This window comes from Amborella trichopoda, chromosome 7 (genome assembly GCF_054954075.1).
Source record: "Amborella trichopoda isolate Santa Cruz 75 chromosome 7, AtrichopodaSantaCruz75HAP2 v2.0, whole genome shotgun sequence".
In the NCBI taxonomy this organism is placed as follows: domain Eukaryota; kingdom Viridiplantae; phylum Streptophyta; class Magnoliopsida; order Amborellales; family Amborellaceae; genus Amborella; species Amborella trichopoda.
Window position 1 is genome coordinate 10,416,023 of NC_142342.1, and position 14,975 is coordinate 10,430,997.

General features: G+C 35.3%; 1 protein-coding gene and 1 pseudogene across 21 annotated transcripts in view; both read left to right on the forward strand.

Annotated features, from left to right (window-relative positions):
• HCAR (coenzyme F420 hydrogenase family / dehydrogenase, beta subunit family) overlaps nt 1-8,845 on the forward strand; it is a 42,993-nt gene extending 34,148 nt beyond the window's left edge. For 3 of the 21 annotated variants that reach the window (XM_088872136.1, XM_088872131.1, XM_088872137.1), the window contains 4 exons: nt 29-93; nt 170-264; nt 362-462; nt 4,405-4,922. In XM_088872136.1, coding sequence (XP_088728262.1) covers nt 29-93; nt 170-264; nt 362-462; nt 4,405-4,448 — 305 coding nt within the window. In that variant the 3' untranslated portion in view covers nt 4,449-4,922. Of the gene's footprint in view, nt 1-28; nt 94-169; nt 265-361; nt 737-4,375; nt 4,923-5,455; nt 6,126-7,843; nt 7,907-8,524 lie in introns of those variants that run through there. The other 18 variants (XR_016059368.1, XR_016059370.1, XR_016059364.1 and 15 more) reach the window with 11 other exon arrangements.
• Nucleotides 8,846-11,249: 2,404 nt separating this feature from the next.
• On the forward strand, nt 11,250-14,804 carry LOC105421415 (phytochrome B1 pseudogene; annotated as a pseudogene).
• The last annotated feature ends 171 nt before the right edge of the window (nt 14,805-14,975 follow it).

Sequence of the window (14,975 nt, forward strand, 5' to 3'; positions counted from 1 at the left end):
CTCATGAAATGCATTTGTACCTTTTCAGGAAAGAATGCTTCTCCTCCCGCACCAAAGTTTATTGGTAATCTGATAGCATTTTTTTTAAATATGGTGAGTAATGCTTCTCACAACCAGTCATGTTATTTGTGAATAATCTTTGCTAATTTTTTGGAATTTGTCATTTCAGATTGGTCCTAAGGGTTTAGAGTTTGCACGCTACTCATTGGATTACCACACTATTCGGAACTATTTACATGTGTACCGTACATGGGGAAAGGAAAGGTGCAGTGCCTAATGAACTCGCCATTAAAGAGGCCTTCTCTCTCTCTCTCTCTCTCTCTCTCTCTCTCTCTCACATACGAGTTTTGTGTGGTTCCAGAGCAAACAGACATACACCCTCTTATGCAAAGAAGATCGTTAACAAATACAATGAGAAGGGTGAAATTGATCAGATGCTGTCTGACAGTTTAGGACCTTCAGGTTAGAGGTACATCCATCGAGCAATTTGTTTCCTGCCAGTGGTGGCCACATAGAGCATATTTTTATACTCGAAACCATACGCATAATGCAGTTATGATGCCACCCGTTCTTGTGCTCATTACATTGTTGATCAAATTAGGTTAGTAGGCATAGCTGTGCTGCACGTAATTTCTTGTGTTCCCTTTGCTTCAACGCAGAACCACTCAAACCATTTTGTATAATAATTGTCAATGCAAGTTCTCAGATGAAATTTATAATACGGTTCCTCAAGAAATTATTCTGTTGGTAACTAGTCTACTCATCAGGCAATTTTATGATTATAAAGCTACTCTTTTCTTTCCATTGGTAGATGTTTTTTTGGGAGGTACTGATTTTGGACGCAGCTTATACCTTTGTAAATGACTAAATAGCAACATATATGCTAGACATTTAACCTAAATGTATCATTCAGAAAGATCCGAACCTTGTATCAGTTGAGAAACGTCCTGGGACTTGAATGACTTTGCCATCAAATTATAACAATTTTTGTGAAAGGTGTTTCGCTGTTATGCCAAGTATCTCAAAATGATGGAAAATATAAAAGAAGTTTTTCATGTCTGTTATATATCAGTGACCATTATTATTAGTTATGCATCTCCTTTTTCTTGTATGAGTAGGGTATAATTTTCAATTCATCATTATTTCTCCTATAGGTTAATCAGAAATCACTCCCTTTTCATCATATTCCTTGAGTATTTGTGCAGGCTTAGGTTTTCCAGTATTCTTCAGAAAGTAACGTGTGAACCTCTATTTTGGCATTACCTAGCAGCTTTGTTTTTTTGACTGTTAGGCATTAGCTAGTGGTTTCGTTGGTTCCATGCATGAAATGGGTGAGTTCATTTAGTTCAAGTAATGAGAGGCTGTTGACTTGAAAAATGTTAAAATAAGGCCTAGCCCTTATAGAAAAAAAGTAAAGCCGCATCTTAAATCTCACTTACAATTGTACTTTTAGATTAAAAAAGCCTTCAAAACCATATTTATATATAGAGAAATGATCTAATGCAATGGTTGTATCTCAATCGCACTTCTAGAAAACCATGTTTGTAGTATTTGTGGTATTTTTTCCGTAAGGCCTAGCCATTACAGAAAAAAAGTAAAGCTGCATCTTAAATCTCACTTAAAATTGTACTTTTAAAGTAAAAAGACCTTCAAAACCATATTTATATATAGGGAAATGATCTAATGCAATGGTTGTATCATAATATAATGCAATCACATTTTTAGAAAACCATGTTTGTGGTATATGTATGACCTAAAATTTTGTACATGCTCTCTTCATTGCAATAATCAATCCAAAAAAAGTAAAAGTTTAATTTGAACTCTAGATATGGTCAAAATGAGGTCCCTCAAAGAATGAATCTAGATCATTCATTCGGTGAATTTCAAGATTTTAACCTTTGCAAACTTAAAATCATTTATTTCTTTTTAATATTATTCATCTAATGATAATAAAGTCATCTAAAAAAATTGGAAAAAAAGAAATCCTTCTAAGGCTTAGATCTAAGCATCTTATCAAAATGGATGGTCTATGTTAATTAGGTTAAAAAAATGCATTCAACGTTGTGTTTTCATTTTTTTGTTTTGTGATTGTTCATTAGAATGAAAAGAGTGTATATTTTCAAATTTGGATCAAACAAATGACCCTAATATGGTTTTGAAAAGTGTTGCATTATATTGCTATACAACCGTTGCATGAAATCACTGTCATATATATATATATATATATATATATATATATATATATATATATATATACACACGCACACACACACGGCAGTGATTTCATGCAACAATTGTATCATAGTATAATGCAACGTCACTTCTACAAAACCATGTTTGTGGTATTTGTATGATCCAAAATTTTGCACATATACTCTCTTCATCACAATAATCAATAATAAAAAAAAAAGTTTAATTTGAACTTTAGATATGGTCAAAATGCGTTTCCTCCAAAAACAAATCTAGACCATTCATTTGGTGAATTTCAAGATCTTAGCCTTTACAAACTAAAAATCATTTTTTCTTTTTAAACACTGTTCATCTAATGATAATAAAGCCATCCATAAAAATTGGAAATGAAAAAAATCCTTCTAAAGCTTAGATTTAAGCATCTCACCAAAATAAACGGCCTATGTTAATTGGGTTAAAAAAATACTTTTTAGGTTGTATTTTCAAATTTTCTTTTATTTTGTGATTGTTCATTAGAATGACAAGAGTGTATATTTCAAAATTTGGATCAAACAAGTAGCCACATCATGGTTGAAGGTTGTTGCATCATATTACCATACAACTGTTGCATGAAATCATTGCTCATATATATATGGAAGCATCTAGGCAACACCAATAGACGAAAATGAAAAGTGCTTTCGCCGTCCGGAAAATCGTGCGGCGTGCATTTTTTTACTGTCACGGACCTAGCATGTCCGTGGCGGTCAAAAACTCACACGGAACAACGACGTCTATTGCGGATCTGTTTAATAAACCACCATGAATATACAAGTCTGTGGCAGTGGCAAAACACTGTAGCACCTCCCCTATAGGCATTTTTTAGGTTTTTTCATATATATATATAGGAAAAAGCTTGCATGCAACCCTTCGTGTAGAGGTTTGGGGTGCAACCAACAGCTGGCAAAAAAGCCATCTAAATCAATGGTGATCCTCTAATGTGAGCGTTGAAATGGGTTTTAGCTTCCAATGTTCGCAGAAGCCTTCTCTCTCCTCTTTCTCAAGCTCGCTGAGGAAGCCCTCTCTTCTGCTTCTTGGTCGCCATTTCAGCTCGTTGAGGAAGCCCTCTCTCCTTTTTGCTCGCCATTTTAGCTCGCTGAGGAAGCCCTCTCTCCTTTTTGCTCGCCATTTTAGCTCGCTGAGGAAGCCCTCTCTCCTACTTCTTACTCGCCATTTCAACGTGCCACCAAAGCTCGCGAAAGCCCTAAAACTCGCAGAATGGATCTATCCTCTTACTCAAGCTCGAGCTCGCTGAGGAAGATGCCCTGAAACTCACGATTTCACCCTCTCTCTCTAGAAATCCCTACCCTCTCTGTCTCTCCTTGAATCGAAATTTGTACCCTCGATTAAACCCTCTCTCTCTCTATCTTAAATTCATACCCTAATTGAGAGGGCTTTCTCATTGACGAGTAAAAGAAGCCATTTACAATAAAAAAAAAAGATATTTTCTCTCTTCTCGAGCAAAATCCTATTTGCACAGTTCAATTTTTTTTATGAGTTCTCTGTGTGCAGCGAATTTCCGCTTCATATTGTTCTCTGTGTGCACATGTTGCTCTCGAATGTAGTTTTGTTAAATTTGGTTGCACACTGTTTTAACCCATTTAATCAATGTGGTTAAATATTATAAACCATTTTCTTTATGAGTTCTCTATGTGTAGCAAATTTCGGCTTCATATTGTTTTTTGTGTGCACATATTTTGTTAAATTTGGTGGCACATTGTTTTAGCCCATTTAATCAAAGTGGTTAACTATTATAAACCACAGAAATGGTGATAGGTGTTTTCAAAATGGTTTAAAAAAATGAGCTGATAGGTGTTCTCAAAATGTATATCTAAATTACTCTACTATATGATGTATGAGGCACATCCATTATGCTGACAAATTTATTTTTGTTGTTTATGAGGCAAGTGTTGTTTTTCATGAATTTTCTCGATTGAATTGTCTCATAATCATGTATCATAATGTATTATTAGCTATGTTCAAACTGTAGTTATCATTACAATGCTACCCACTCAAGTACCATTTTGTATAAAATTGTCAAATTTATTTTTTTCCAATATGCATTTTGTATAAAACGTAAGAATTCAACATGTTTCACAATAATAGTTATGTAGTCCTTTACACTGTGTTTATGATGCTATTATTATAGGCCCTAACATTGTCATGTCATTCTACAAGTAATTGAGGATATACAACTCGACAATGCCCTAAGTGCACTATAGATTGCGCTACGAAAGTATCGTCAAGCGTAAACAACCCGAACATGATGTACTACAAGTGCCAAATATGTGGGTTCTTCCAATGGTGTGATGAATATGTTTCCACCATGCAAAATATCAATTTAAGGATCACATTACACAACAATGGAATCCAATGGATGAATTTGAAGAAAGAAGTATTGGCAATGACACGATACTCGGTGCCATAGGGCGTTTGCAACATGTCGAACTTGGTGCATTCGGGTGTTTACAACAATTGTTGTATTTTTTGTGTATAATAAATGTGTGTATGCTTGTACTCATCTGAACTTCATCCTATGTGAGTTGATTATCTCGTTCAGATGGGTGATTAGTTGTTGACCTGTATGGAATGGTTTAAAAAAATGAACTGATAAGTGTTCTCAAAACGTATTTCTTAATTACTCTACTATATGAGGCAAGTGTTGTTTTTAATGAAAAATAGCATTGCAATTCGCTGCCTTCGCCATGGCAATTTAGGAGTCATTTTCTTTTAAATTAACTACATCTTGGTTGCTTCCAATATGTTCATAATAGGCTTATTCTACGTTTATGGTAGTTCAAATATATTCCCAACTTCAATTTTTGTAGAGACTGTTACTTGCCCGTAGATGGTAGCCATAGCAGTTATACGAGGAAAGATCACTTGACCCAGCATCTTCTTAAGGATGGAGCCAAATTGTTGGAGTGTCCTGTGGATGACTGTAATTACATATTCAACAATTTAAAACGCCACATAGAAGAACATCACAATGAAGATTCTTCTCAGTCATATAGTAGATAGAATCCTCTGCCATTTCTGATAATGTTTTGAACAAAAACCGAGTTATATTAATAGAATGAAACATGTCCCTACAAATAATATACATTGACTAAACTATGATAAAATCCCTTCAAAATAGAACTGAAATGAAATGTGATTGGTGTCACTTATTAAAAAGTATGTGAAGTGTTGAAGTCATTAATTGACAAATGAAATGTGTTTTTTGTAGGGCAATTCTAGTACATGAGATGGACCTCACCATTTCAGAAAGTGTGGCATCCCCCACATGGTTAAATGATGACAACATGGGGGACACTGTACAACCCATGGAGCAAGATCCGTTGGTTCCCGCCCCCCAATAAGTTCACAAATCCCGAAAACATGGAACATACGTCATAATCCAAAGAGACAGAAATAGAGGAACCTTGCATAGGAATGAAATTCAATTATGAAAATGATGCATTTGAGTTTTACAAAGCCTATGCACTGGTACATGGGTTTGGTGTCAGAAAGTGAACTACTCACAATAATAATGATGGAAAGAGAACTGCTAGAGAATTTATATGTTCCAATGAAGGATTCTATAGGGTGAAAGAAGTGTTACCTACAAACAACATCCCTCATTCAAGGTGTGGATGTGCACCGAAGATATGTGTAGGCATAAATTCCAACAATGAGTGGGTTGTCACAAGGTTTGTTAAGGATCACAATCACGACCTTGTATCTCCAAGGAAAGCCCGATTCATCCAATCGCACCGAACAATATTTGATGCGACAAGACAATGATAGACTCCATGAGCTCTGCTTTGGTAAAGTCTTGAAATATCTACGATATCTCTTTAGAGCAGGCTGGAGGGATTGATAGTATCCCTTGTTCACAAAAAGATATTGAAAACCAATTAGGAGACAAAAATTGAAAGGGAAAGATGGGAACCGTGCGATAGAATGGTTAATCGATATGAAAAGATTGAATCCATCTTTTTACTATAAGGTGTAATTAGATGAAGAAAGTCATATTGTCAGCCTATTATGAGTAGATGTCATGTCAAGGTGTTCTACAACCACTTCTCGGATGTGGTCACTTTTGATACCACGTATAAGACAAACGCTTTTGGTGTATGCCCTTTGCTCCCATGCTTGGAGTGAATCACCACCTTAGCACAACTTTTTTTGGGTTTGCCCTTGTATTTGATGAGAATGTGGAAGCCTTTGTAAGGGTATTTGAAAAATAGCTTGAGGCAATGGGTGGACGTCAACCGGGAGTCATTATCACCGATCAGGATCCTACAATGACCGCTGTAGTGAGACAAGGTTTGAATAAAAGCAGACATCATTATTGTAAGTGGTACATACTTTCAAAGATCAAAGAAAAAATGTGTCATGTCTTGCAAAGGAGTGCATCTTTTCCAGATCACTTTAGGAACTGTATAACTAGCGAAACTAAGGAAGAATTTGAGTCATAATGAAAATCTTTAACTGAGAAATATGATATTCAACAGAATGAATGGCTCAATAAATTGTACAAATGTCGAGAGCAGTGGATTGATACATATGTTGCAGATGCATTCACAGTTGGTATGTCATCGACTCAAAGAAGTGAATAAATGAATAAGCACTTCAAAAATTATGTGACTTCCAATACAAGCTTATGCACATTGTTGGAAACTACTCTAAAAGTGCATGATAAAAATGTTCTTAAGATGAGAGAAAATGACTTGAAGAACATCATATATAAGCCTTTTCTGAGGACCACTTGTGACATCGAGGCTCACAGTTCGAAGATATATACCCACAAAGTTATGAAGTTGTTTGGGGAAGAAGTTGCAGAAGACGTCAATTACATGAGTGAAATTATTGAAGAGAAAGGCACAGTTACAACCTTCAAGGTATCAAAACGTAGATTTGAAATAAGGTCTTGCACTGTTGTGTTTAATAATCACGACCAAACTTTTTCTTGTACTTGACTAGGCATTATTTGTAGGCATGAGATTAGGGTGTTCATGGTGAAAAATATTTTTGAAATCCCATTGCATTACATATTGAACAGGTGGACGAAAAATGTGATGCAAGGTGTTCTACTAGATGCGAATGGGAAACAAATTCAATATACTTTTGATCTACCCCGTTCCATTCATTTTAATAAGGTTTGTCAAGCCACTAGAGTACTAGCAGAGCGTGCTTTAGAAAGTGCAGAGGTTCATGCATTTATAATGTTTGAGAGAGCAAGTACAGTTACAAAGGTTGAGGCCAAGTTTGGAGGTTTGACTATATCACCTGAGATTATGAATGACAGCAGTAACAACCACGCTGAGGTTGAGGGACATGCAGACCATATCGTCCTTGAGCCCCCTCGAGCACGAATAAAGGGGAGACCTATGAATGTTATATATGTACCTCTGGCTGAGAGAGAGGCAGAGAAAGCGAAAGCAAAAGCTAAAGAGAAGGAAGTTACCCGAAAGTACGCAGTTTGCAAAGGGAGTGGACATGACAGAAGGAATTATCCAGCTGTAGCACATTTAAAGTATGAATGAACTATTGCTCTATCTTTCGTACTTTTTGTGATGGTAATATGAATTTATTAATTCTACATTTTTGAAATGAGTTTTTTTTCATGTAGGTTAAATATCAATATAAGATGCACGGATGGGTCAAGTGAGAATGTGGAACATGATGAGTAATGGTAAGGTATTTTAATCCTTTACATTGTAATTAGTAAACAAGTATTTGTTGCATTGAATTTGCATTGTACGAAATTTTATTGCATTCAAATTTTCATGCTTATGTGTTTGAGATATTGTTGCAATTACATATTGTTTATGTGTTTTTTATATTGTGTTTATTTCATTCAAATTTTCATGCTCATGCTTTATGTGTTTGAGATATTGTTTGAAATTTTCATGCTTATGTGTATCAGTATCTAACAAGTCATAATTGAGGTCAATTGTATCCCACCTATTAGGTTATTGTTAATAAAGGCCTTAATCTACTTCTAGTTTCAAATCTCATAGCACAATGAATAGCAACTTAAAATGCTCTTGTGCATAAGCACTTTCAAACATCTCTTGAATTCTTTATTTTACTTAGAGCTTACTAGTATGGTCCTTTATTACAACACATTAGAGTTTCCTGTATCTGAATTTTATATTCTTTTGCTTATGTTCTATCCTTCTTATGCAATTTTATGCAATTCTTTGATTAATTGATGTTTTTTTTAGAATTTGTTGTTTCCTTTGATTGGTGAATGAGGTATGCTTATATTCTCCTTTAACTGGTTTGGACAATGTCCCCATGTGATAAGCATTGTAGAATGGACGGCATTGTGATAAGCATTGTAGAATGGATGGCGTTGTGCACTCATGTGCAAGTAGAAGTGAAGAATGAAAAGCCATTTCAGAACTGAAGGGTACATGGGCTAGTTCAAGGTCAAAGGAAAAAGAATAAACAGTGAACATAATGTAATTGTAGTTTTCAGAGTGCTGAAAAATTGTACCCTTTAACTAGTATTTGTTTGATAATTATTGCTCAGTAGATGATATGTATCTTTAAATAGGTCGGGACTTTAAGATTTTTGGATATAACAAAGCTTATTAATGTTTATCTTAATGCTATTTTTGTAACAGGTTCACTTCTTGTTATCTTAATGCTATTGTTGTTTAGGGTTCTTTTGATTTTTAGGTAAACATCCCCTTAGTTCAATATCAAGCATTAGAATTTGGCTTCGGCATTGATATTGTGAAAATAGGAGAACCTAAATTGTTGGGAAATTGGACTATGTTATGGTTAGCCATTGAAAAAAAAGAATCGATATTCAGAATATGGGTCACCAAGATCTCCAAAATTTGGTGTATAATTTTGCCAAAATTGATTTCTTGAAAATTTGGCATGGTTGTTTTTTAAAATTGTAAAGAATTTTATATATTCGCAAGTGAAATTGTGTGCCTGGTTCTCTGGAGAGTGAAATTGCAGGATGATGTAATGATTTACTAATGATGCATTTATCACAACAGCATCTCATATTTGTACGCCTGGTTCTCTGGATAGTGATAGATTCACTGATGTCCTACAAGGTTGAAGTTTCAGTCTTCCTAACAAGACCCGAACATATACATCAATAGTGCACGATAGGAAATGAAATTATGTAAGATTAAATATATAGCAATCTTAAAAATGAAAATAATAGAAACAACCATTGCGCTATTCTCTTGTGGTCCTTCAGTTTCAGATGGAAGGATGAGAATAAGAAGCTCAAGTACAGAACCATGTTCACCATCCATATAGATGGATGTCTTCAACTTCTGGCCTTTCCAAGATAAAAAAATTAGCAACAACCATTGCGCTATTCAATGCATAACTAGCCGGAATCACAGATGCTATTGCACAATAGCGATTGTGCTTTAATGCTTCTTATGCTTAAAATCTCAAAAAAATATATAAATTTTAGATGAAAGAAAGTAGAGAGATATAGAGGGAGATAGTAGAATTCCACAACTACAAGTTGAACTATAATATGTAACCGAGTTCAATTCCACAACGGGAATAATTATATTAATAAAAAGGAAACCCAAAATATTGTCACATGTTTCGAATAAGTACTACAAAAACAAAAAAGATGAGTACAAACATACACACATTTATTATACATAAAAAATACAACAATTGTTGTAAACCCCCAAAGGCACCGGGTATCGTGTCATTGTCAATACTTCTTTCTTCAGATTCATTCATTGGATTCCTTTGTTGTGCAATGTGATGCCTTAAATTGACATTTTGCATGGTGGAAACATATTCATCACACTATTGGAAGAACCCACATATTTGGCACTTGTAGTACATCTTGTTCGAGTTGTCTGTACTTGACGATAGTTTCGTAGCACAATCTATAATGCACTTAGGGCATTGTCGAGTTGTATATCCTTGATTACTTGTAGAATGAGATGACATTGTTGGGGCCTACAATAATGGCATCATAAACACAGTGTGAAAGACTGCATAACTATCATTGTGAAACATGTTGAATTCTTGTGTTTTATACAAAATGCTTAGTGGAAAAAAAATAAATTTGACAATTTAATACATAATGGTACTTGAGTGGGTAGCATTGTAATGATAACTAAAGTTTGAACATAGCTAAGAATATATTATGAGATATGATTATGAGACAATTCAATCGAGTGAATTCATTAAAAACAACACTTGCCCCATAAACAACAAAAATAAATTTATCTGTATAATGGATGTGCCTCACACATCATATAGTAGAGTAATTTAGATATACATTTTGAGAACACCTATCAGCTAATTTTTAAACCATTTTGAGAACATCTATCACTATTTATGTGGTTTATAATAGTTGAGCACATTGATTAAATGAGCTAAAACAGTGTGCCACTAAATTTAACAAAATATGTGCACACAGAGAACAATATGAAGCCGAAATTCACTGCACAAAGAGAACTTATAAAGAAAATGGTTATAATATTTAACCACATTGATTAAATGGGCTAAAACAGTGTGCAACCAAATTTAACAAAACTACATTTGAGAGCAGTGCTCATAGAGAACAATATAAAGCCGAAATTCGCTGCACACAGAGAACTCATAAAAAAAAAATCGAACTTTGTAAATGGGGATTTTGCTCGAGAAGAGAGAAATTACCTTTTTCTTCAATTGTAGATGGTTTCCTTTACCTGTCAATGAGAAATCTCAATTAGGGTATGAATTTCAGATTGAGAGAGAGTTTCAGCGAGCTAGAGAGAGAGAGGGTTTAATCAAGGGTACAGATTTCGTTCAGGGAGAGAGACAGAGAGGGTAGGGATTTCAATTCAAGGAGAGAGATAGAGAGGGTAGGGATTTCTAGAGAGAGAGAGGGTGAAATCGTGAGTTTCATGGCATCTTTCTCAGTGAGCTCGAGCTTGAGTAAGAGAAGATATCTATTCTGCAAGTTTTGGGGCTTCTGCGAGCTTTGGTGGCACACTGAAATGACGAGCAAGAAGCAGGAGAGAGGGCTTCCTTAGCGAGCTGAAATGGCGAGCAAGAAGCAGGAGAGAGGGCTTCCTCTACAAGCTGAAATGGAGAGCAACAAGCAGAAAAGAGGGCTTCCGGCTTCCTCGGCAAGCTTGACAAAGATGAGAGAGAGGGCTTCTGCGAACATTGGAAGCTAAAACCCATTTCAACACTCAAATAAGGGGATCACCGTTGATTTAGATGGCTTTTTTGCCAGCAGTTAGTCGCACCCCAAACCTATACGTGAATGGTCGCATGCAAGCTTTTTCCATATATATATATATATATATATATATATATATAGTAATGATCCTCTGAGACCCTCCCACACCCATATGTGTAGGACCCCAAAGGATCACCATTAAATTTGGCACAGATCTCTAAAAAAAGTCAAGTCCCACACCCATGTAATAACGTTTTTAGATATCTGTATCAAATTTAATGTTGATCCTTTGGGGTCCTACACACATAGGTGTGGGAGGGTCTCATAGGATCATTACTCATATATATATAGATGGGAAAAGATGGTGTGCACCCAGGTGTGTACTACTGCAGTAAACGCCCACGGCCCAGATTGAATCTAGGCCGATCAGACGATCACGGATGTTCAATAGTGTTTGAATTTTAATTTTTTTTCTACAAATATAAATCACTTGAAATTTTAGGCGTGTATTCTTCAAGAATAGGCGAATCTACGAAAACTATCAAAAAACAATTTTACATGAAATAAATTGACCAAAATTCCCCTGAAATGTTTCGGAGGGTATTTTTATCAATTTATTTTTGTGAATTATCCTTTTATATATTTTTATTAGGTGCCCCTTGATGAGAAAAACACACATCTAAAATTTCAAGTGATTTAGATTTGTAGAAAAAAATTAAAATTCAAACACTATCGGACATCTATGAGTGTTCGATCAGCCACAGAATGGCCTAGATTCAATCTGGGCCATTCGCGTATGGGTAGATATATATATATATATATATATATATATATATATATATATATATGGAAAATGCTGAGATTAGCCCAATAGCTCTTATAAGCCCAACGGTCCAGATTAAATTTGGGCTGATCTGACGGTCACGACCTCATTTCGTATTTTAATTTTAATTTTTTTTTTCTATGAATCCAAATAACTTGAAATTTTTGGTGTGTCTTCTTCAAAAATAGGATAATCTAATAAAAATATCAAAAAATAAATTGATCAAAATGCTCCTTAAATGTTTCGAGGGTATTTTGGTCAATTTAGTTTTTTAGAATTATATTTTAAATATTTTTATGAGCTGCGCCTTGATGGGAAGAATGTACGCCTAAAATTTCAAGTTATTTGGATTTGTAGAAAACATATTAAAATTCAAACACGAAATGAAGTCATGACTGCCAAATCGGCCCAGAGAAACCAGAAAAAATCATATAACACTGCAACTTATTCTTTCTTTACTATATAAAACGTGACTTTTTTTATGCATATGTGGCATCTCATAACATTGTCCACATTGGATATAATGGAATACCGGTTATTTTTATTATCGGTGTGGTTTGTACAAGGCTGAGGCCCTAAACAATATAAGTAAAGCGCACCATGAAATAGTGTCGAAAGATGTTGTTTCAGTACCGAAAATCTTTATGATGACCTGATAATTTATTTCCATATCTAATTATAAACATTAAAAACTTGAAAAATGATCTAGGTACTACAATACAAGATGCACTATTTTCAAACGTTGAAGTTTTTTTTTTTTTGTCCATGTATCTTAGAGTTGAGATGATAAAGTTTGAGGGTTTTTGGGCATCAAAACACTTTTTTTTTATGAACTTTTGAGTTGCGCCTTTGTTTGATCGTTTATCGGCATCAAAACACCTTTCTCTTATGAATTTTTGAGTGGATGCGGTTACCATGTGGCCAGCTCACGTATTGTAAAAATGCGGGCTTGGCAATAAATATATTTTTTAAATATAATTTGATCCTAATTTTTAGCGAATATATAATCTTTAACATGGAGATCATGGATATAACAAAATAAAATTAAATGAAAAACTAGAAATAATAGTTATATTAAGAAAACATTTGAACTGTTAATTACAATTGTTTTTAGATTGACCACCTATTTACATTCATCTTTAAAATGAATGCTTTATACCTCTAGACAACATATTGTAGAAATGCAATCCAGCCCGCATGAAACGCCATCAAAAGAGGGGGTGATTCGTTTAGAAGGGGCTGTCATCGCCATGTCCATGTACATAGCTAATCCTCAAGCAAAGGGAAACTAATGTGTAGGATCTCTCTTCACACAACCATCTATTGCACACTACTCTGTAAGATCTCTCTCTACACACTTTCCGTTTAGGTAGATCACTAACATATAAGATGTTTCTCTCAACCGAGTGAGATGGCCCAAATTAATTGTTAAATTTAGTGAAAATTATAGTAATAATTTGTTCCCTCCACATTCTTTTGGGTAATTCGGGGGGAGGGGGGGGCGGGGGAAGACAGGCCACCACCCGTTTTTTTCAATAGTTTAGGGCCAGTTTGGGTGTACTTAAAATTGTAATATTTTTGGATTGCAATCCAAAAATCTTGTGAAATTCATTTGACCCGTTTGGACAACCACCCAAAATTGCAATATTTTTAGATTGAAATAAAAAATCCTGCAGTTTCAAGGCAAAAGTTACAATAAAAAAAATTTCAAGTCCGACTTGAACTTTTTCTGATGAGCTTTCTCTCACCCGTTCATGAATAATAGAAATGCCCAAAAACCCAAACCCCATCTCTCTAAACGCCAGAACTTTCTCTCTCACATCGGCGAGGTTTCATGTTGTGTTTGGGCAATCCGGTCAATCAGGTAAGTCTTTCGATTAGAATAATCAATCAAGTCCACCACTGAATCAGTTCCTGAAAAACAAATCACTACTTATCTCTCCAATTCAAAGAGGTGGTCATATCCAACCTTTTCGGTGCATGATTGCCATTGAAGAATTGAGTTTCAGGGTCATAGCCTACAGTGAAAACGCCATTGAGATGCTTGATTTAATGCCTCAATGAGTTCCAAGCATGGACTAGACTGAAATTCTCAAGGGGGTCACTGATGTTAGAACCCTTTTCACCCCTTTGAGTGCTTTTTCGTTGGGAAAGGCAGCTAGGGCTCAAGAAATCACTCTTCTGAACCATGTTTGGATTCTCTGTAAGAATTTTGGAAAACACTGTTATGCAATTCTCCATAGGATTGATGTGGGTATTGTTATAGACTTAGAGCCTGCTCGATCAGAGGACCCTACTCTCTCTATAGCAGGGCCTATTCAGTCTCAGAAGCTAGCAATTAGGGCAATTTCGAGGCTCCAATCTCTTCCTGCTGATGATATTGACTTATTGTGTGATACGGTGGTTGAGCATGTTAGAGAATTTACTAGTTATGATAGAGTCATGGTGTATAAATTTCATGAGGATGAGCATGATGAGTTTGTTGCAGAGATCAGGCGGTCTGATCTTGAGCCCTATCTTGGCTTTCATTACCCAGCTACTAATATACCTCAAGCCTTGAGTATGAGGAGAGAGCATATGTTATTGTGAGAGGAGTGCAAATATGCCTCCCGCCCACCCTTGCTTCAGCACCCTGTCCCGCCGCGAAACTCATTTAATATGTTCACATCATCCAAACAGTCCAACAAACTAATTAAAATAGATAATAATATTTATAAGAGTAATGAAGCTATGAGACCCTCCCACACCTATGTGTAGGAC